General features: G+C 35.4%; 1 protein-coding gene across 1 annotated transcript in view; it reads right to left on the reverse strand.

Annotated features, from left to right (window-relative positions):
• Window positions 1-21,793, reverse strand: part of LOC150091361 (protein mono-ADP-ribosyltransferase PARP4-like) — a 577,845-nt gene that overhangs the window by 89,760 nt on the left and 466,292 nt on the right. Inside the window, exon 23 of the mRNA XM_090390099.1 lies at window positions 4,197-4,622. Coding sequence (XP_090246225.1) covers window positions 4,197-4,622 — 426 coding nt within the window. The remainder of the gene's footprint in view (window positions 1-4,196; window positions 4,623-21,793) is intronic.

Raw genomic sequence — 21,793 nt, forward strand, 5'->3', positions numbered from 1 at the left:
TTGATCTTTTTCTCACAAACAACCCTTCTAAGTACATGGTTGAAGTGAGTGGTCCTTAAGCACCTCAGATCACAACTTGGTGATTGTCTCTTCTCCAATGGAGCCTTTATCTCATGGCAGTTCCCAACCTTGTGTTCTTTGGCATTACAGGAATGCAAAATGGGATGACCTGCAAGATTTATTTTCTTCTTTTCCTTGGTTGGATTACTGTTTCAAAACTTCTGATGTCAACATTTGCTAATATCATATCAGTGAAATTAACCTTGTAGGAATGGATTCCTTAATCCCACACTTCACTTTAAAATCTCATCCTTTATCTAAACCTTGGTTTTCCAATAAATGTGCTAAGGCTGTTCAGGAGAAGAATGTTGCATATCATAATTAGCTTGTTTCCAATTCTTCAGTTTCATTTTCTGTCTACACCAAAGCTCGCAACAATTGTAAAGCAGTTATTAATCAGTCCAAACTAGATTTTGAACAGGCTAAGAGTAGAAAACTTGCTTCTTGCCCTAATGGTAGCTGAAAATTCTGGTCACTTGCCAAAGCTATTGGCCGCAACTTTTGACCATCTCTGCTTCCACCTCTGTCAAAACTTGTTGGGTCTGTTGTCACTTCAGCCAAGGATAAAGCTGACCTGCTAACATCTCATTTTTCTTTCAACTCATGTATTAATGATCTTGGTAAAACACCTCCCACCATTCCCAACATGCTCCATTCAATGCCTCCTGTGGTCTGCTGTCAAAAGGATGTAAAACTCAAAATTCGTCAAAATCCTTTAATTTTGACGAATCTTGATTCTAAGAAAGCTCAAGGTCCTGATGGTATTTCTTCACTTGTTCTGAAAACCTGTGCTCCCGAACTTACTCCTGTCCTTTGCCGCGTTTTTTCACTTACTTATTCGAAAGGTATTTTTCCTTCTGCTTGGAAATTTGCTCATATTCAGCCAGTTCCTAAAAACTGGGACAAATCTCTCCCATCCAATTATTGTCCCATTGTAATTACTTTTACTCTTTCTAAAGTAATGGAGAAATCAATTAACCGCCAACTCTTAAACCACCTAGAGTTCTTCCATCTGATCAACAATCACCAGTATGGATTCTGTGAATGTCGATCCCCTGGTGATATCCTGGCATATGTTACCCATTTATGGACAAATTCAATGGAAAAGTTCGGTGAAACACAAGCAGTTGCTCTTGACATCTTAAAGGCTTTCGATCTTGTTTGGCATAAAGGTCTTCTGAACAAGCTTCTATCTTATGGTTTGCTAACTGTTTTTTGTAATTGGTTATCCAGTTTTCTCTCTGATCGCTCACTGAGGGTGATGGTAGATAGCTCTCTGTCTTCTAACTTCTCCACTAATGCTGGTGTTCCCCAAGGTTCAGTTCTTTCCCCCACTCTCTTCCTCTTGTATATTAATGACCTTCTTCCACAGACCAGAAACCTTATCCATAGTTTTGCTGATGCTGCATTCAACTTTCCATTTTGAGAAACCTTGCCCTGCTCAATCAGCTTCAACTTCCCGAATATTCGCTACCAATTCCTTAAGTGCCAATCTCCAGGTAATTCTCCAGTGGGGTAAAGACAACTTAGTTGATTTCAATCCTTCCAAAACTCAGTCTTGTCTTATATCTTGCAAAAAGGATTCTTCTGCTCCTATGCTTATCTTTGGTGACACTCCAATTTCTAGGCAAAATGATATATCTCTTTTGGGGATTACCCTGACTTCTAATCTCCCTTGGCACAGGCATATTACAAATATTGCTTCCTCTGCATCTAAAAATCTTGGTTTTCTCTTTCGCTCTGGGCATTACTTTTCTTCCAAACAGCTGTTCACTCTGTTAAATCGCAAATCCGCCCTACCATGGAATATTGTTCCCACATCTGGGGTGGTGCCCCCAAAACCTCTCTCAGGCTTATAGATTCCATTCGGAAGAGGGCAGTTAGGTTAATTAATGACTCCTTTCTACAAGAGTCTCTCCACTTGCTGTCTCATAGATGTACTGTTTCTGCTGCATGTGTTTTCACTGTTCTTCTGAAATTCCTGCTCTCTCTTTCAAAACAGTCCGAGCATGTGCCACCACCAGCCAACATTCATTTACTGTCCAACTTCAAACTCACAGAACCAACTTTTCATCTTCCTCGTTTATTCATTCAACTGCTGTTTTCTGGAACAATCTTCCTCCCTATGTCTTTCCTGAAAATTACAGTCTGCAGAAGTTCAAGTCTAATGCCAACAAATATCTTCTCTCGTCTTCTCAACCTCCAATCCAAGCATGGTACTATGTAGTATAGGTTCTAATCCTTTCGTGTTTGGGATTTTCATTAAAAAAAAAAAAACACAGTTCTTAAAAGCCCGAAATGCATACAAAGTTCTTACAAGTCCTATTTCCGAGCAATTAAGAATAGTCACCAAAATTTGTTCGGTATATCCGTGTAGTATGCTCGTTATAACAGTGAGCAATTGTTTGGGAATATGCATAAATTAAAATCATTATGGCTCTTTGCTCATTACAGCCGTGATATCGTTATTTCCATGCTCACTATAACCAAGTTTTACTGCCGTTATATTAAATACCAGTTTAATTTTTTGAAGGAATTTTATGTTTTATGATTCTTTTAGTGAATTTATTAGTAGTATCTGTGTATTCCAGAAATTTATAGTACTTACTACTGGAACAATTCTAGATATTGCTGTGTTCAAATACTTGGAAAAGCTTTGTTCTACAATGTATAAAGGTACACTTCTTCTGTCTGATTTTAATATCAGCTAACACAAAAATCGACCTCATTACCAAAAAGCATGGTTATTCTGAAAGCAGGATTTTTATTAAGCTGAATGCAATGCCTATTCATAGATCTCTGTGCAGTGATCAGAATCATCCTCACTCAGTGCATAAAGAACTTGCAGTTTGTAAGGATGATACCGATTTCTCTTCAAAATATAGCGAATACTGGATTTTGACACCCCAAGCTTCCTATTACATACAGCACAAAGAGTTGTTTGGACTGCATGCAAGAATTCCAAACACTGCTGTCATCATTGTTTCATTAGAAACTCTTCACGAAGGTATATATATCATTCTTTATCCAACATGCAAACAGGAATAGAATAAAACCTTGGAATGTGTAATTGGGGGCAATGTATTGAATCTATTTGTATACTTGCAATAGATATACTCTTTAGTATACTCGCCAATTTCCTATTGGTCCAGTTATAATGATATTTGGGAAGGGTTGTCAAATCGTTCTAAACAGCAAATTATAAAATTTCATAAAAATCTATTCACTCGGAGTCAAGTTATTACATGTGGATGGACAAAGAAATAATAATTGTCAGATTTTTATTGGTTAAAATTGGATAGCTCAGCAAATCTTTCTAAAGGTCCAAACATAAAATTTCATGAAAATCCAACTATTGGGAGTTGAATTATTACATGAGGGTAGAAAAAAAAAGAGAGAAATAACTGCCAGGCTTTTATTGGTATGATTTTGATCAAATTTATAATTGCTTGAGAAATCTTTTTAAAAGGCCCAAATACAAAATTTCACAAACATTTGTCTAGTGGTAGTTGAGTTGTTACACGAGCACGGAAAAAGGACAAGAGGCAAATAGAAGAGCATGGTAAGGACAACAGATGCATTATATATATATATATATATATATATATACTAACATGCCTAAAAAGAAACCAGAATCCATGCAACATACTCCCCCTTGAAAGATTTGAAAAATATAATTGATTTAGGATAGACTTCATGGACCTAGAGAATAGATGAAAAATGAAAGGATTCTGAGACATTGTGGAAAAAATGAAGTGGTTTTATATAACAAAATTAATATTTCAAATAAAATAAAAATATTACACAGAAAATGAAAGATTCTAGGTATCCCTATAAATCCATGATGTTGCATGTACAGCAAACTATAATTCTTGTCCATGGAGCAAGGATTGTGTACACATTATCTGAAGAAGCATTGCATTCTAAATACATGCAACATCTTTCTTGGACTCCACAGCTCTGGATATGAAATCTGCTGTCATCACAATGAATGGAGCAACTTATATTAACTACACTCTAATATTTTGCGAAGGGCAGAGTATACACAAAAGAAAAGTTAAAAGTTACAATAACCTTCTTTATATTCTAAATAGAATACCATTAATCTCATTGACATGATTTATCTAATAACTTACTTGATATAAAGCAAATAAGAGTCTCATCTCTTATCTCCTGTAAAGACTTAACAGCTTGAGCATGGGGCATTTTTTCTCCCATTTTAACAGAAGACGTGGAAAAACCAAAAGAACATGACAGCTTTCTATTTCTATTGGTAGGACGTGAACATTCTCGTTCTGCTGATATCGGTGATGACGGTGGCACAGAGAAGCTAAACTGGTTTTTTTGACCAAAATTTGCCCACAGATTTTTAGGAACAGAAGCAAAATATGAACCAAATGGTGTTTTTTGAGTAATACCTTTAAATAATAAACCTTGTTTGACACCTGTTCTATGTTTATGACTGTCTTTAATATAATCTTTTCCAGAAGCTGCACCACCAAATACACACACTTCATCTGTTAGAGAAACAAGTTTTGCCTGCTGGATATTCTGGATGTTATCTTAATGGAAAAAAAAAACAAAAAAAAAACAGAGCAGCATGTTGAATTTAGCAAGATATAAATAAAATTTTAAGGCCAAAATTGAGTATTAAATTACTGAAATAATTTTTTTCTTATGGATTTAATAGTTGAAAGAAAATGAAGGCTTCAATTTTTGTTATTTAAAATTTTTTTAAAAATTTTTGTTATTTTAATATATTAATATTAAAATAAAAAATATATGTCAATACTGTATATGTATGATATTCCAAATAATCCAACATGTAATCTTTTATTATCCATTCAATTGGAATTTACTCTTACCTTTTTCTGAGAAACACAAGTATGAAAAGTACCAATGGTTGTATGAATGAGAAAAATTATTCCAGGTACTTGGGGCAGGGAGGCTGCACCAACTGGGAATATAAAAGCATCCTGCTCTAAATACGACCAAGTACTTAATTTGAAAACTTTAATACCAGAATGCTAACAAAGTGGCCAAAATGGAAAATTTTAACAACCAGAATGCCATTCTAGTTCAATTTGACCACTAGTCTTAGCTTAATATTGGTAAAAACACTTCCAAGATGATGTTTATGATTATGAAAAAAAAGCACTTTTCCATATTATGTTCATGTTTACGAAAAGCTGCTAATCAATGTTTTAGGTAACAAAGGGCATCTTTTATCTCAAAAGATGAGCTGAAAGAAGATGAGCAATATTTGGGCACAGGTCTTTTTTTATGGATCTCATCACACTCTCCAGTGATGCTTATACAATTGTGCAGATTCAATTATGTATGGATAAAAAATCCATACATAATTGATGATTATGTATGGATTTTTCTGGCATTCTTTGACATTCAAAAATTTGGAGATTGTGAAATTGTAAGTAGGAACAAAACAGGTGATATTTGAGCCAAAAGATGTGAAAAACAGGAGATTTTTTAAAAGTTCACACTGCACTAAAAATTAGAGTTCACTAACAACATACATATTTTATATTAAAATATACACATAGAACTGTTAACCAGCATAGTATGCTCTGTCTGTGAATTTCTGCTTGGATTTTCTGTTATGCATCAAATGATTTTGATTACTTCAAGAACTTTCTTGAAGTAATCAATATTTTCTTGTTACATACTTTGCCCTCTTCAGAAATACTGAGCCAAAGTTTTTCATAACAATGGCCCCTGCTATCCTAGACTTGGCTTTCAGGATCATTTCCAAAACTTTACCAGAAAGAGAAGGTCTGAACTCAGTTTTTGTTTTTCTAAATTGGTTCAATGTTCTCTGACACTCAGAAGTGTTATGAGGTATTATTAAAATGTAAAGCATGACTGGGGATAATGTTACATTTCAAACCTCTTTGTGCATTTGTCAGCTCTGCAACTAAGGACTAGTGAACATTATTTCTTCTTTTTCATCTAGTAGGTTCTCACATTGAAACTCACAGAACTCATGCTGCAAAACATCTATTGCTTCATCTAATTTTTTATCTTAATGACACCAAGTACTGGAAACAAGTCTACTAAAATTTCAAATTTGAAAATAATGCTTGACCAATTGATCAAATAAGAATATCATTTTTCACCAACAACCTCAGCATTGCTCAGAAGTACAATCATCCCTTGATTTGCACGGTTTTTAATTGCACAGTTTCGCTATTGTGCTGTCAGGTATTTACTACCAAAATTTTACTTTACTTTTTGTTTTATTTTTGTTTACTAAGCTTCAAAAATAGGAATGAAGAGCAGATTTTGAAAATTTATATATGTTTTTTACATGACTGAAGATTTCACTGTTATTATGGTGAAACGCATTTCACCATAATAACATAAAATCCCACAGAATTCCAGCTGTCGGTATTATTGCAAATGCAATAAGATCAAGTTTACTACCTGTTTATAATAGACTGCACTAACAGAAGAGCCCAATAAAATGAAAGTGCAAATTGTTTTTATTGTTTTATGGTCATGACCTCCAGAAATGTGCTTTAGAAAAATATCACAAATTGATTCAAACTGATTCTTATAACCAAACATAGCAATAAATGGTGGTGTGTTTTTCCAGTTATTTTTGAAACAATTTCCTAATTTGGGTACTCCCTTCATCAGTTATCCTACATTAGCTGTTCAGACAGAATCTTTATCTGGTTGGCGCAATGTAAAGTGTTTTAATCAGTAAGCATTGCTTTTGCTAATTTAATATTTCTTCTCTATATAAAGTGTGTTTAATTAGTAACTAAAATGAAGACAGCTGCAACAAAAAAAATCGATGTTAGCTCGAAGGAGCCGAAGGTGGATCAGTGAATAACATCATGTGAAATGAAAATACAATAAAATAAAACTGATTTTATTAAGCTTAAATTGTATTTTTTCATTTCACATGATGTTATTAACTAAATGAAACACAACCGCACTGCTCTACAAATGCGAAGTAACTGAGCAAAGGATCTTCAGAACAAATGACATCATCCCACTGACACTCGATAACCCTGCTTCATACTGCTTGAAATTGGTTTAAACAGGTTACGGGTGGACAAGCAAACAAAACAACTGCACTGCTCAACAAATGCAAAGTAACTGAACAAAGTAGCTACTTTAATGAGTTGTTCAACTCTCGAAAACTAAAAACTGATTTGAAATCTATTTATATATCCTTGTAGAGAAGTGCAGTTGTGTTGTGGTGACACAACTATTTTGTTGCTCAATTGTATGCAACTTGTTGCATCACTGCATTTTTTGTGTACAGTTGAGTTTTCTTGGGTGCATGCATTGTACTTGTTGCATCACTGCTATTGAGAGTGAAAGTAACCAAGGCGCAACGGCAAATGACCAAAATGTAAACTTTTTAGTTTTTTTGAAAAAAATTATATTAGATATCAAAATTTCTCATTTTTTCTGGCATATTCATCAACGGCATTATATACCTGACAAAATAAATATAAATTTATTATACTTTTGTCTATTAGTTTCAGAGATATAACAGTGGTTAGGCATTTCACTTTTCGTGACACCCTGAGCGCAATAGGGTACTCCCAGTATAGACATTATTCACGTCAAAAAATTTTAAATTTAGAGGAAAAATTAAAAATCGTTAAGGAGTTAGAAAATGGTGAAAAGGTTGTGACATTGGCCAAGAAATACAGCATAAATGAATCTAGCATTCGATGAATTAAGGAAATGCTAAGAATATTAAAAGTTCAGTTATCTGTTCCACATAATTGGCTGCAAAAAGCACTACAAAAGTGAGAAACCCGTTAATAGAGAAAATGAAAAATTACTTTTCTTTCTGGATAGAAGATCTTAATCAAAAGAGAATGCCTCTTAGTTGAGATATTGTCTGACCAATTTGATTGGATACTATGATGCAGTCACAAAAGAACTGGATGCAGGGAATAACTTTGATATTATATACTTGGATCTTAGAAAGGCTTTTGATACTGTTGCACATGGAAGACTGCTGCACAAATTGGAGCAGTGTGGCATTGCAGTCAAATTGCTGCTATGGATAAAGGGGTGGTTGAGGGGGAAAAGACAGAGAGTGGTAATCAATGGACACTGCTCTTCGTGGACTAATGTTATTAGTGGAGTCTCTCAGGGTTCAGTGTTGGGTCCATTATTGTTTTCTGTATTTATAAATAATACTGATGATGGTATATCAAGCTTAATGTCCAAGTTTGCAGACGATACAAAGGTTGGCAGGGTTGTTAAGGACACTACTGACGCTATGCTGCTGCAACAGGATCTGGAAAGGTTGAGCAGATGGGCTGAGAGGTGGCAAATGAATTTTAACATTGACAAATGTAAAGTACTACATATGGGAAACAGCAAATCCAGAGCAACGTATAAACTCTGTGGTACTACACTGACAGTGGTAGAGAATGAAAAGAACCTGGTGGTAATTGTACAAGCAGATATGAAGTTCTCTGAGCAGTGCAGACGGGCTGCAAGAGTAGCTCATGGTGTCTTGTCAATGATATACAGGAATTTTTCTAGCAGGGATAAGGAGGTGATTATTCCCTTGTATAAGGCAATGGTCAGGCCACACCTTGAGTACTGTATACAGGTCTGGAGGCCTCATTTCAAGAAGGATGTAGAGCTGCTGGAACGAGTACAGAGAAGGGCAACAAGATTAGTGAATGGAACAAAGGGTTGCTCTTACAAAGAAAGGCTTAAGTTTTGCAAATTACAGTGTCTGGAGACTAGGCACCGGCGAGGTGATCTGATAGAGGTGTATAAAGCCTTGAATGGTTTGAGCATGCTCAATGCTGATGGGATTCTTCCACTTGCTCAGAATAATTGCCTGAGAGGGCATAAATTCAAATTGAGGAAAGTGCGGAAGTTTGCCTTTAGCCAGCGGGTAGTTGGTTGGTGGAACAGACTTTCATCCTTTGTTGTGGAAGTTGATAGCCTAAATAAATTTATGGCTCAACTGGACAGGTATTTCGAACGAACGGAGGGGTGAAATGGAAGTGTGTTTTTTTTTTTTTTTTTTTTTGTCTGATACTGCATAAGCTTGCTTTCTTGCATCATATGCCTCTATTAATGCTAATTCTAATATTATTCAAGCCAAAGCTCTGCAAATTTTTAGTCGCTTACAAGAAGTAGAAGCTGGTGCATTCAATGCAGATGTCTTTCAGGTCAGTAACGGTTGGTTTGAAAATTAAAAAAAAAACATCAAAGTCTTCACAATCTAAAATTAATGGGTGAAACATCCAGTGCAGATACGGGAAGCTGCTTCTTTGTATCCAAAAACTTTAAAGGATGTTATTGTGACTGAGGGCTAGCTAGCAAGTTGAGTGTTTAATGCTGATGAAACCGGATTATTCTGGAAGCATATGCCAAGCTGAACATTCATTTCAAAAGAAAAGAAAACCGCCCCAGGTTTCAAAGCTGAAAAAGATAGATTAATGCTTTTGTTATGTGGCAATGCAGACGGTGCCTTTAACTGTAAACTGCTCATAATTTATAAATCAGAAAATCCTTGTGCTTTTAAAGGAATATCAAAAAGCTCCTTACCAGTTCGTTGGAAATCGAGCAAAAAAGCCTGAATGACAGCTAAAACCTTCGAGGATTGGTTTTTAAATTGATTTTGCTTCAAAATAAAAAGATATTGCCCGAAGAAGAACATAGCTTTCAAAATCTTGCTCATTAGCATTAGCAGAGGCACGTGATGCAAGAAAGCAAGCTTATGCAGCATCAGACAAAAAAAAAACAAATGCTTCCATTTCACCCCTCCATTCGTTCCAAATACATGTCCAGCCCAGCCTTAAATTTATTTAGGCTATCAACTTCCACAGCAAAGGATGGAAGTCTGTTCCACGGGGCTCACATCTAGTGAGTATGGGCGTGGCAAACCCAGGGTCCTGAGCTGGATATCATCATTCTTCTCTTTCCTGGTGATTCCTTTCTACTTCTCGCTCTCTCTCTCTCTCTCTCTCTCTCTCTCTCTCTCTCTCTCTCTCTCTCAGGGGGTAACTTGGGAATTTTTTTTTTTTTTTTGGCTGGTGCAGCATAAGCCTCAGGCTTCCTTGTACCATATGGCCATTAATAATAATAATAATAATAATAATAATAACTACCCGCTGGCTAAAGGCAAACTTCCGCACATCTATCCTACATCTGTCTTTCCTCAATTTGAATTTATGCCCTCTCAGGCAATTATTCTGAGCAAGAGGAGGTATCCCATCAGTATTGAGCATGCTCAAACCATTCAAGGCTTTATACACCTCAATCAGATCACCTCGCAGGTGCCTAGTCTCCAGACACTGTAATTTGCAAAACTTAAGCCTTTCTTTGTAAGAGCAACCCTTTGTTCCATTCACTAATCTTGTTGCCCTTCTCTGTACTTGTTCCAACAGCTCTACATCCTTCTTAAAATGAGGCCTCCAGACCTGTATACAGTACTCACGGTGTGGCCTGACCATTGCCTAACTCCAGCGGTCTGAGAGATTTTTTTAATTATATACAGTGGGACCAACTGATGATGTTACCAACAGCAAATTCTAAATGGGAAGCATTCAATAAATTAATCTTGGAAGCTACTAAGCTTTTCATACCAACTAAGAAATACTGTTCAAGGTTTAGGCCTAAATGGATAGATGACCTAATGAGACTCGTGGTAGAGAGGAAAAATCATAGGACACGTATAAATTATCAGGGGACACAGATGTCTATGGTAGATATAAGATAGTCTGTAATAAAGTCATCATATATTTGGATTTTAGGAAAGCTTTTGATACTGTGGCACATGGAAGACATGGCACATGTACAAAATTGGAGCTTTGTTTGTTTATTTGGTTTTTAGGAGCATTAGCAACTAAGGCCATATTGCTCCGGGATATGCGGTGGTCATTCCCTGACCTTCAGCATCGTCTGTATTTGGTGGTGACAGGCTCGAACCCCAGTCTAATCAAGAAGCGTGTGCTACACACTGCTGCTCCTTCCCACCTGGCTACGGAGGCGCCTCCAAAATTGGAGCAGTATGGCATTAAGGGCAAGTTGCTATAATGGATAAAAGGAGGGTTGAGTGGGAGAAGGCAGAGAGTGGACTGATGTTTCTAGTGGTGTCCCCAATGTTGGGCTCATTGTTGTTTTCAGTATTTATCAATGATATTGATGAAGGTATATCAGGGTTAATGTTTAAGTTTGCAGACGATATAGGATTCTAATGGGATTCTACCTCTTGATCAGATTACTCACCTAGACAAACATTCAGAGTGAATGGATGGGTGAAATGGCAGGGTTTTTTATTTTTATTTTTTTGGCTGATGCTATATACACTTGCTTTCTTGCATCATATGATCATATGCCTCTACTAGTGCTAATTCTAAATCCCTCAATGCCCAGCAACTATTGTAACAGAAGAGAGTGTTGCAAAAATGGAGGCATTAATCCTGGAAGATTGCCATATTAGTATAAAGAGCTGGCTGCAGGGCTCCAAATTGGTGTAGGACCTGTGAAGAACATCATTCATTAACAGCTGCATATGAGTAAAGTGTCTGCTAGATGGTTTCCTAGACTTCTGACCTCTTACCAGAAGGAAAGGGCACAACGTGCACATTAAATTTTGTTGATATACCAGGAAAAAGTGAAATATTGACACATCCTGCTCATTCCCCTGACCTTGTACACTCGGATTTCTTCCTCTTTCCTGCCCTGAAGTCCTTTCTTCATGGAAAACAATCTGCTGCCGATGATGAAGTGATTTTTTTTGCTGAGTTGTGGTTTGTAGGACAGTCAAAGGACTTCTACAGAACTGGCCTGCAGAGGTGTATTGAGAGGTGGAAAAAAATGTGCCACTTTTTCTGGTGACTATGTTGAAAAAGCGAAATGCCTGCCCTTTGTTTCAACCTTCTATCACACCTACTTCTGGGTGAATACAAATCTTTTTTGAATCCTCCCTCATACTGCTCCTATGTTTATCTTCAATGAAACTCAGATCTCTAGACAAGATCACATAAAATAAAAAAAAACAAGCAAATTGCCTTTATTCAAGCTAGAAAAGAGAAATATGAACAAACTTTCTGCACTAATGAGGATAACATGCCTAGAATTACCAACCTGCTTGACGTGTACAGGATTGCTCTCACTAGAAGTTTGGATCCAGAGATTCTTTTTCTTGAAGAAATCATTGTCTTGTTTCAAATTTCTTTTGGATCATGAACTGGATTTGGATGTGAATTAGTGGCACTCATTAGTGATTACTTGTAATTTTGAACTGGATAACTCTGAAAAGTGCTCATATTGCTTTTCTCACCACTTCTAACTTCTTCTTTAAACAGACTTGTCAAAGACCACTGTTCTACCAGTCTTAGTTACACATTTAACTAAAGACAGCCAATGTGCCTAATTTTCTCAAATCTCTCTCTCTCTCTCTAGTTATCAGTAAATGTATACCAAATATCCACCCACTTTCACACAATAAATGCAACCCCCTTTTCAACACACAAATTAATAACATGACAAGAACAGTTTATTACCACCAAGTGCTCAATCTCCTCTTTTAATATCCTTGCTACCCCAATTTTTAGGTCGACCATAACAGGTGCATTAATAACACTAAGTACATGACATGTTTTTGTTGGAATCCCACATGATTTTAGGTTGTTCTGAAGGAGATGTCCAAATTTTACTCTGTAGAGTCACCTTATGCTGGCACTGAGAGCAAGATGCCTTAGATATGATGGGTTTTTTTTTTTTTAAATTACAAAGGCCACTACAATGGGATTATAGCTTGGAACCACTTTGATTACTCCATCTGCAGAAATTGAAAATAGCCAGCACACTGCTGGCTATTTTCAATTTTTCAAAGCCAGCACACTGCCTATTCTTTATTCATGCAATTTCACTAACAATAATGTCTTTTGTTTTGGTTCTTCCACACCCATAATCTTTTGCTGTTTCACTATATGAAATGTTCTCCTATTGGGAAGCATTTCATATTTCTGAAAAATGCATGATTAGCATAACCCAGAGAAAAGAAAATTTGTTCTGTGACAAAAGGCACAAATAAGCATTTAGAATGAAGACACCATCACCACTATGAATTGCTACTGTTACAAAGTGGAGTTTCTCCTCCCTTTTTTATTTCTTTTTCCAACTGTTACTTAACTTTTATTTTCTTAATTATTCTTCCCTTTTGTTTTCCCTGTAAAGTATATATTCCACTTACTGACATAACTTTAGTAATTAATATTTACCAGTATTTTTTTAGTAAAATAATAAAAACTCGGACACCCCAAGTGAGTGTTGTTTAAATTTTATTCATTAATAAAACATTTATCAAAATTCCATTTGTAACAGGTCAACGTCCACATAAAAGTCTGTTACTCTGAGTCTACACTGTACTTAGCCATTAGCAACATCCACTGTTAGGGCAGAAAGGTCAGAGCAATCACCTTGTTTGCAGGACTCAAAAAACTATGGCCATGCTAATACAGGCACAAAGTGTGGAAAAGAACCACAATTATCACATTAAAAACGAATACCTTTAGTGTGTAATGAGCTTTCACACGTATCAGTTTTCACCCTTCCATTCTGTAAAAAGCAGTGGAGAGGGTTTGCTTATAATTACTTGACTGGTTGACTAGACATCAGAACAGGGGAAGACTTTGGCCTAGGCAACTGCCTAGGGCCGTTAATTTTAAAACGGTTTTATTATACATTTTTTATAGTATAAATTTTTATAGGCAGAGGACTCTTTTTTTTTTTTAGCTTTCAACATAATGCAAGACCTGTATTTTTATATTTAGTAATAGAAGACCTTTTTTAACCCATTCAACTGTGTCCTCCATTACAATTTCTGAAAGGTGGCAACCCTATGTGGGGCCCGAAATGAGAATCTTGCCTAGGGCCCGATTTTTCCTTAGTCCGCCACTGCATCAGAACATACTGGACATGTGTTAAGTGATGCTGAGAATCAAAGAACTCAAGGGGAAGCCTGAAGTTTAAAAAGAGGGCCCTTGGGAGACCAGGGATGGATTAGTCGTTGTCATAGTCATAGTCAGAAGTTGTGGTCTTAGAGTAGTGAAGTTATTGGAATCATCAGAGTCATTGTCTTCAAAAAGGTGAAAGAAGAGACCCGCATCGCCAGGCTTGGTAGTAGTGCAAACCTCTGCAGTGCACAAGTTCCAAAGCTCCGGCTGAAGGAGAAGGCAAAACCAGCCTTAGATCTAGGACAGATCCCAAATCAGTAAACATGGTAAGTGAGAATGTATCTGTTTTAAAATTATGACAGGTGAACAGGCGAATGTCTGAATATTATAACTGTGATATTGCTTATCTGAGAAGAACAAATGATTTCTTCCTATATCCTCATATTCCTATACGTCTATTTGAGAAGGGGTACAACTTTAAATTAATGAATTATATTGTTATAACTAAAAATTAAGCAAGGGCATAAAAATTCATTAACTTTTAAGCGTTAATGGAGTAAAGCCCTCTTTCCAGATAGTTATCCTTCGTAATTTGTAAGAGTGGAATGTATGATTAGTTTTGATATATATTAAGTAATTGTTTGTTATTAAAATGTTATCTTTGTTCCTACTACTAGTTCTCATCCAAACCAAATAATAAATTTTCTGTTTATACTCTGGGATGACTACACAGTCAGAGGAGTTCACAAGATACAAAAAAACAATACTGTATTTAGTAATCATGAGGGCTCGAACCATGTATACTTTTGTACCTTTTCACCTGACCACTTGGCTGTGGCAAATGATACCAGAGTAATCAATAAGGAATACTAAAGAGTTATCGTGGCTTTGGAGAATGAGCTATGAAATGTTGCTTAGCATTCAAAGAAAAACACAATGCTAATCCAAACTGTGGTGTTAAAGAGAATCCCCCCCTTTCACATTGAGGGTATAAAGATTTTGTCCTATAAACTACTAGATGTTCACTTTGGGTCTGTTACCCTTTTGGTGATTGGGTGTGGCACTGAGTAACGAATTAGAGGTGAGTTATCAACTTCATGACTGACTACAAGTCCTACCCATCACTTGAAAAAGGGAATGTGGAAATGGCACCCTAACACTGATGCCGGGTAACTGCTCTATAACACTACATCTATTTTTGCATTTCTTTCTATACATTGCACACTGCCATTATGCTAATTTGTACACAAATGTATGATTATATCACATTTCCCACTGCATGAAATTGAAAAATCACATCTATGGTACGCAAGGCAAACATGTTGCCTTTTCATATTTTACAATACATGGTAAATTTTACATATATGTCTTCTGAAATTTTATTTCTTTGGCATCTTACTGAAAGACATTGTTGACTGGTTTTGCACTACGCAAGCACTATGAAATGGTGGCACATAACAGAGAGCAATGCTTTTATTCTATGTTTCTATTTTGCAATGTAAATAGCACACTCAATGACCAATTTGTTATAAGAAAATAAGCAGAAATTCACAAAATTTTTAAAAACCATTTAACTTAGTTTTTCTTATTTTTTGCGAAAAGAAAAACACAGAGAAAAGCTGAGTTTTTGCAAAAAGAAGAAACTCTTTGGTATTACTACATTGTGATGGTGAGACAGAGAAGGGATCAAACTGAATAAACAAAAGCAGATTCATCATCGTAAATATGGAGATTTTCCATGTATTATAAAAGAATTAGTATTACTGTATAATAAAAATACACATACGCAATATAATACACGGTGATAGAGAAGTTGCAGAGCTCAGTTGTTGTTGTTATTATTTGGTTTTTAGGAGCATTAGCAACTAGGGCCGTATTTCTCCGGGGATATGCAGTGGTCATTCCCTGACCTTTCCGCATCCTCCGTATTTGGAGTTCACGGGCTCAAACCCCGGTCTAATCAAGAAGCGTGTGCTTCGCACTGCTGCTCCTAAAGCACGGCAGAGCTCAGAATATACAGATTTATTATTGGTAACACAGATAGCATAAGTGCAATATATCATTTTGCTTCACTTAAACACTAACACCAATGTGATTACAATCTTTGTTGAAATAGGCCACTTTTTTTTTTCACAAAGCACACATGATGTATTGTTTCCCCCATGTGTGAAGCTATCTTTCACTGCACTGGAAAACTAATGTTTTCAATTGTTGTTGCAAAGATGATCTTCAGCTCATCTAGTATGAGTGAGTTATTATCATAATCAATTCCTTCAGATCCCTGGGGGGGGTCTGCAAACGATAAATCCAGACTTTTCCCCTGGGGGGGAAAGCACACATGTAAATGACAAAGGCAGTGATCTTAGGAGGACCACAGACCTCTGAAAATTACACAATTGACAAGGAACCCTTGCAAGAAGGATATCATTTCAGCAGATGTGAAGCACAATGCACCATCTTGATGAAATCAATAACTGAGTAAATCCACCTTGAGGAGTAAAATCAATTGTGTGATACTATGTTGGTGTGCTGTATCATTAACGTAGACTCAAAGAAAATGGGTCCCACCATGCAATGATGTGACATGGCATGCTAGCTGCCAATTATTTGAGATTACAAGGACTTTTCACAGAATGCACTAGGGATACAGACCAAATCCTAGTTTTGGCTATTCACATATCAGCTCAGATGAAATCAAGCTTCATCAGTGAAGAAAACTGTATCAAGCTTACAACATTCCACATTTATCAATAAATGTTGAAACTATCTATTGCTGGGGTGGTCTGAAAATGACAAATCTAGTGATCGTAGGAGGACCATAGTTCTCTGGAAGTTAAATGATTGCCCAAGAACTCTTGCAGGAAGGATGCCATTTCAACAGATGTGAGGCATATTGCACCATATTGCTGAAATCGACAACTGAGTTCGTTGAGGAGTGAAATGAATTGTGTGACACTACCTTGGTATACTGTATCATCTGTGTAGTCTCAAAGAAAATGGGTCCCAATGTGACACGACATACTATCTGCCAATTCTTTGAGATTGCAAGAGCTTTTCACATGCAAGTTTTCAGCAGACCAAATCTTAGTGTTTTGGCTATTCACATATCTTCTCAGATGAAATCAAGCTTATCTATTCCGCATTCACCAATAAACATTGAAACCATCTAAAATAGAGCAGGGTATTTATTTTCATTCAACTTCTTCAGCTCCTGGAGCAAGCCAACACAATATGGATGGACATCATTAATTAAATTTTAGCAAGAGCTTATGTTTTTCACATTACCCACCTCAATTTGTGCCCTAAAATGCTTTAAGGAAAAAAGGAGTGCACTTCTCTTTAATTAGGTTAATCAGGTATGACAATCTAAAAAAGTGCACTCCTTTTTTCCTTAGGGAATTTTTAACTTAACTTTCATTTAAAATTATATCTTCAAATCACACAGATTAAGAGGTGTGTACCATGAAAACATAAGCTCTTGCTAAAATTTAATTAATGATGAAAATAACTGGTACTATAAGATCTTTCTATAAATAATTTGTATTGATGGACATGTAACTGTTTCACAGCCTGTATGCATTTCCATGTGGCAATCCTGAAATTGTAACGAAAGTTACAATTACAGGAAACTTTTCAAAGGAGACTGCTGCAAATTTTCTATCACTTCATCCACTTTAGTTTCAGCCAAAATGAGATGGTCTTCCACTCCACTTATCTTACAACTAGTTCTCACTTTTATGAAAATGGCTTACCAGTTAATCCGAAAATCAAAGAAATGGTGTCTTTCCTTGCGTAAGTTTGCTTACTATTTGTAAGATAGAATTTGACTGGCATGTGAATAGCCAAACTTTATATAACTTCAGTTTCTAATGTTTAAACTGAGGGAGGGAGGGAGGGATTCCTTGCTAGGAAAATGGTTTTGAAAACACAGTGTGATTTCAATTCAACATAGTAGAATCTTGCTTGACATCCGGGATTAATTGCTCAATGGAACCGATATGAAAGTGATGAGAAATTGCAATATATACATATAGGGCAAACCAAGCATTCTGAAGGAACGCTGCTATTGCTCATCTAAAATTCCATAAGAACTCGCATCTTCCAACTTAAATCAGATTATAATTTGCTGATTTAAGAAAATAGTAGTATGTGTGCCAATTAAATGAAATTTCATAATGACTACTGATGGAACTGTAATGGATGGAAGTGAAGGAGAAGAGGGATAAAGAGCAAGCTCAGCAAATGGTGTAAAAATAATGCCCAATTTAAATCAGAAGATGCTGATTCTGAAAATTGAAAATAGTCAAATGTCTCAATAACATGCAGTTAATTAACCACTTATTTTACTTGCCCATACATGAAGACAAGTGCCAATTAAAGAGTGATCTGCCTATGTGTTGTATTGCACATTTCAATATACATTTCCTTTTTGTTTTGAACAAAAATATTTACTAAACTATCACTATGTGATTTTCCTGAATCCAAGTATCAATTCCTTAAATACTGATATCCTTCTTACACCTGACTGTAATTATTTTAGCCTAACCTGTAAAAGAATTATTGGAATGCACTTCAGGTAATCTGGCCTTAATATGAGGATCATTTGCTTCATCTTTTAAAAGCACTTTTATTTTTCATGCCAACAACTAGATCTAAATCAATTTAACACAATGCTATTTTCATCAACATAGTAGAATCTTGTTAATACAAACTTGGTTTATACAAAATTCTCATTTGTACAACGTACATATCATTTATCTATTATAAAATTTGGTTAATATGTATTACAGTCCATTTTTATCTGGTGAGAAATAAATAATGTCATTTTGTATGGTTTATACAAAGCTCAAGACAGTTCTTCTATTATTGCCCCATGACCAGCACGTATGTAACCATCCAGTTCTGCATTTCCAGAAAGACAGCACTTACTTGTTAATCTACTTTTATGTAAACAAAGCCAAGGTAGCTACAACATAAATACACTCGGAAAAATATTAAGTGCAGGTTATTTGCAATTGAACTGATATCTTTTTGGAGCTTGTATCATTAATTCAAAGTCTGTTTATATTAAACTTCATGTAGTAGTAGTGGTGACAAAGTGGATGGAGAGAATTAAGCCTGGAAATTAAACTGAAAATTATACAAGAGGTTGATAAGATGGAATAAAGTAAAATGGACATTGCAAAAAGATACTACATCCCTTTACCCATTTTTTCTACCATAGTGAAAATTTGAAAAAAGCTTGAAGTGCATGGCACTGGAGCAGCAATAATAATAATAATAATAAAAAAAAAAAAAAAAAACAGGAAACAAATTCATGGTGCAAAATATGAGGAGGTTGAAACAACAAATGCATGAATCTAATTTGCCAGTATAAAGTCTGGTTTTGCAAGAAAAGGTTGATTATCTAGCTCAACAAATGCAGCAGTGGCTAGCTCCAAAGTTTTCATGAAACCAAGTTATGCCTGTCCTTTGGGCAAGCATAACTTGGTTTCACAAAAGTTTGCAGCAAGTCTGGATCAGTTGAGAAAGAAAAGGCCACAAATTGGTTGTGTTCTATATGGTCCCATTCTTAGAAAAAATGAGGCAAAGGATATTTTTAACCTTGATAAGACATATTTTATAATTTTTTTATTTTATTTTATAATTTGCTGTCAAAACAATTGCTATTCGCGGAGAGTCATTAGCATTTAGCATTAGTAGAGGAATATGATGCAAGAAAGCAAGCTTATGCAGCATCAGCCAAAAAAAAAAAACCCACTCCCATTTCACTGTTCGTTCGAAATACCTGTCCAGCTGAGCCTTAAAGTGGTGAAAATAAAGTAAACAGAGAATCACAATTCTGTTATGCTGCAATGCAGATAGTAGTACAAAACTGCACCCACTTATGGTTGATAAAATTTCCAAGCTAAGATATTTTAAAGTAGTTAACCAACTTCTGTGTGAATATGTGCCAATTGAATTGTTTGGCTTATGGTCAAAATTTTTCGGTCTTGGACAATGAGAGTGGACAGAAGAAAGGAACATTTTGGCAATTCCTGATTGCTGCACAGCACATTCTACTGAAGCACTTAGGTTTATGAATATACAGCTGTTGTTTTTGCCTCCCAATACAACCAATTTTATGCATCCACTGGATCAAGACATTATTAATAACCTCAAGAGAGCATATAGAGCCATGGTAAGTTAGTACTACTTGATCTGTAACATTAAAGGGGGGAGGGAACATTTTTCAGCCAAAGTAGAATGTCTTGGAGTTATCTAAAATATTATTATTGTTTGGGACAGTACTGCATCAAGTGTAATAATCAAATTTTCAGGAAGAGTGGCTTTGGAGAGAATACATTGCTGTCATCCAAAAATGAATGTGACAGCAATGCTGAAGAATGGAAACCACTGAAGAAGCATATGGATTTTTTTCACAAATTTGAAGAGTTTGTTAAGGTGGTTATAATGAAGTTGCTATCACAGCCAGCAAGCACCAAAAGCAGAAGAGCTGCTGAGCATCACGCAAAACAATGAACTTTTTGTTACCAGCGATGAAAGTGAAAAAAGCACAGACACTGCCTTCTAAAAAAGATGACCAAAATGTGCTGGTCCACTCTAATGTTGATAAAGAAACAACTGTTGCATTTTATCTCTGTACTATAGTTAAGAATGCATATAAAACAATAACTATGCAAAATAAATTAAATTCTTTTTTTAAATTAGATTAATTCAGACTGAAGAGTTAATTGGTTTATAGGCTTTCTCTACGTTAAGACTATAATTCTTCTTTTACTACTTCATGATACTAATTACATATGTATTATATTTTATTTAAATTATATTGTTTCTTTTCTGTTAGTTTAAATTATAAATAAAATATGTATTATTTAAAGAAAATAATACATATTTTCTTCAAATCTGAAGAATCAATGTATTATTCATATTATTTAACAAGGCTTTTATATTTTTATTTTTAATATTTTATTTTATTATTTTATTTCATTTATTTTTGTTATTATTTCATTTCATTTATTTTCGATATTATTATTCCTTATTATGGTTAGATACATATACAAAAAAAGCTAGCTACAGTTTTGACAGACCTCGTTACTACAAATATGTACTACCATTGCTTCTTTCAGATATAAACCCTCCTGCTTCTTCAGCTGCTTTTTTTTTTGGGGGGGGGGGTCTGCCACCACTACTTATTTGCTATGGTATCCATCTAGTTATATTTATGGCTGTTATCCTGGAAATATTTGTTTTTGTTTGCTGTATGCTCTTAAGCCAACCTGTTCCTGCTATTTGTACTACTGTAAATGTAGTCTGAATCTTAGCAATAAACTGATATATATCAATGGACTGATTGAAAATTTTCTACAATTGTATTTTGGCCTCATATATTCCACTTTACTTGGCTCTATTTTCATCAATTCAATAATATCCACACATTTTACATTTTCATGTGAATTCATAATCAAAGATTTCTTTGACTAGCATTAGGAAGCAGTTTGCTTTGTCATTTTATTCATTTTGTTATTAACATTAATAGTGGCAAATGATGCAAGAAAGCAAGCTTAAACAGCATCTGACAAAAAAACCACCCCTTCCAATTTCACCTATACATTCTCTCCGATAGTTTGTCTAGTTCTTCCTTGAATTTATTTAAGCTATCAAACTTCCACAACAGCAGATGAAAATTTGTTCCAGCAATCAGTCATCCACCCACTGGCTAAAAACAAACTTCGACACATATATTCTGCAACAGTCTTTACTCAATTTGAAATTGTTTCCCCTCATGTGCATTGTCTAAGCAAAAGGAA

This window comes from Mastigoproctus giganteus, chromosome 1, assembly GCF_048544385.1.
Source record: "Mastigoproctus giganteus isolate SK-2022 chromosome 1, ASM4854438v1, whole genome shotgun sequence".
In the NCBI taxonomy this organism is placed as follows: domain Eukaryota; kingdom Metazoa; phylum Arthropoda; class Arachnida; order Uropygi; family Thelyphonidae; genus Mastigoproctus; species Mastigoproctus giganteus.